The sequence below is a fragment of the Macrobrachium rosenbergii genome, chromosome 31 (assembly GCF_040412425.1).
Source record: "Macrobrachium rosenbergii isolate ZJJX-2024 chromosome 31, ASM4041242v1, whole genome shotgun sequence".
Lineage (NCBI taxonomy): Eukaryota > Metazoa > Arthropoda > Malacostraca > Decapoda > Palaemonidae > Macrobrachium > Macrobrachium rosenbergii.
The window spans coordinates 5531394-5533893 of record NC_089771.1 but is presented as its reverse complement, the minus strand read 5'-3'; the positions used below and the strand labels follow the sequence as shown (position 1 = coordinate 5533893).

Genomic DNA, 2500 nt, shown 5'->3' with positions numbered 1-2500 from the left:
TGGGCTTCCTCCTTCATCTCTCTCGGAGGCCAAGGCCACACCTTTTAGGTTTTTGTTTTTTATAATATTTTTTATCTTTCCTAAAGGGTCTTTTTAAATATTTTCAACGTATATTATTTTATGGGCCTTTTTATTTTTAGAGGTCGTTCGTGTCCCAGGAAAAGGGCTTCCAACTCCCTGTTATGGTTCTTTTAGGTTTTTATATTATTTTTTCATGTTTTTTTTTTTTTTTCTTCATCTTTTTTAGCTTTTGTATAGGTCATCCGTGTTTTTCTGAGTGGCTTCCATAACTCTGCTACCGTTCTGTTAGCTTTCCAGTTTTTTTTAGCTTTTTAGCCTTTATAAAGAGATAGTTCGTATGCTTTTAGGTTTTTATGTTATTATTTTTTCTTAATCATTTTAGCCTTTGTAAATATATATATATCTTGTCTCTCTTTATATACTCTCATAACATTGTTATATATATATTTTTTTAGGATTTCCATTATTATTTTTTTTTAGCTTTTTAGCCTTTCTAAAGAGGTCGTTCTCACGGCTTTCTCCAAGGAGCTGGGCTTTGCTGTTGTCTACGTCTTCTTCTTCTTCAAGAAAGACATAGGAATTTGTAGTTATGAACTCGAATATTCAAGATGGAGTGTCATTACATTCTACTTCTTTTTCAGAAAATAGACAAAATCTCGTTTTCGTGCACCTGAAACCTGAAAGGAATGGAATATATATATATATATATATATATATATATATATATATATATATATATATATATATATATATATATATATATATATATATATATATATATATATATATATATATATATATATATATATATATATATATATATATATATATATATATATATATATATATATATATATATATATATATATATATATATATATATATATATATATATATATATATATATATATATATATATATATATATATATATATATATATATATATATATATATATATATATATATATATATATATTTAATTTAACTAACACTATATTTACTTAACATAGTTTCACCCGCAAGATTAATTAGACCAGCAGGTTCCTGGTTTTTTTATTATTATCCACATTTCACTGCCATACAGGAGAGCTGGCAAAACAATCACTCTTTGAAGTATCAGCCTAACCAGCCACTCACTCGCTCACTCACTCGCATGCTCTTCTTCTTCTTCTTCTTCTTCTTCTTCTTCTTCTTCTTCTTCTTTTCTTCTTCTTCTTCTTCTTCTGTTTTCCTTTCAGCTACGACGCCAGAAACGGGGACTTCTGGCGAGAGGGGAGCTCAAAGACCCGGGACGCCCGGTACGAAGGGCGAGTCTACCTGAATTTGACTCATCCGAGGAACGTTCACCTGAACCTGGAGCAGGTCAGCATCCAAGATGCTGGTGACTTCACCTGCCGAGTGGATTTCGTCAGTTCCCCTTCGCTGACGTCTATCGTGAAGCTCAAAGTCTTCGGTGAGTGGACGTCGGTGCTTTTGCATTCCCTGATACAGTTCTCCTTGTATTTCAACCATTAACCTATATGTTTTATATGTTTATTTATCACTTTGTGGAATAAAGTCTTTGGTGAGTAGCCAGTGTTATGTTTCCCTAACACAATTCGCCTTGTGTTTTGATAAGACGCTCACATTTTTTATATATTTATTTATTAATTTTATTCTTTCTTCATCAGTGATCTCTTCTTTGTGTAGCCGCCAGTGATTTTGTTTTCCTAATAAACTTATCATTAATTTGTTTATCTTTTTTTCTTGGTAAGTGATCTCTTCTTTGTGTAGCCGTCAGTATTTTTGTTTTCCTAATGCTCTTCTCCTTGTATCAGAATAATTCTCTCAAATTTTTTATATGTTTATTTATTAACTTGACAAGTGATCTCTTCTGTCTGTAGTCGTCAGTGTTTTTGTTTTCCTAATACCCTCCTCCTTGCCTTTGAGCAATTCACTTAATTTTTTTTTTATTACTATTTATTCATTATTTTGTTTATTTTTCTTTTTTTGATAAGTGATCTCCTCTTTCTGTAGCCGTCATTTTTTTTTATCCCTTAATGCAGTTCTTATATCTTAACCATTCACTCACAAACAAAGACGCTTTGATTTGCTGCTTTGAAAATGACTGTCAGTTGGACAGTTATTCAGTGTCAACAAAGAGAAGTAAATGATCTATAGCACCCACACTACCTGTAAAGAGGACAGGAAACTTCTCACTTTTAATCTACCAAGAACGCTGATTTTCTTGTCTGTTTAGAAATTCCTCTTAGCTTCATAAAAATCAAGATAGTTTGTATTAAGTTCATCAAATCAGTGCCAAATAAACTGCACATTTAGTCTTAGGACGCTTTTTAAAACAATGTTAAATAATTCTTTATTGTAAATAAATAGGTGTTTCCTACAATGTATAATAGACCTAGAATAGTAAAATATATACTGAACAGCCATACATACATACATACATACATATTTGTTGAGCTAAGAAGAAACAGGTAG

At 30.7% G+C, this 2500-nt stretch overlaps 1 protein-coding gene across 1 annotated transcript in view; it reads left to right on the top strand.

Moving 5' to 3' along the window:
- Window positions 1-2500, top strand: part of LOC136855218 (neural cell adhesion molecule 2-like) — a 42058-nt gene that overhangs the window by 1974 nt on the left and 37584 nt on the right. Inside the window, 1 exon segment of the mRNA XM_067132127.1 lies at window positions 1261-1475. Coding sequence (XP_066988228.1) covers window positions 1261-1475 — 215 coding nt within the window.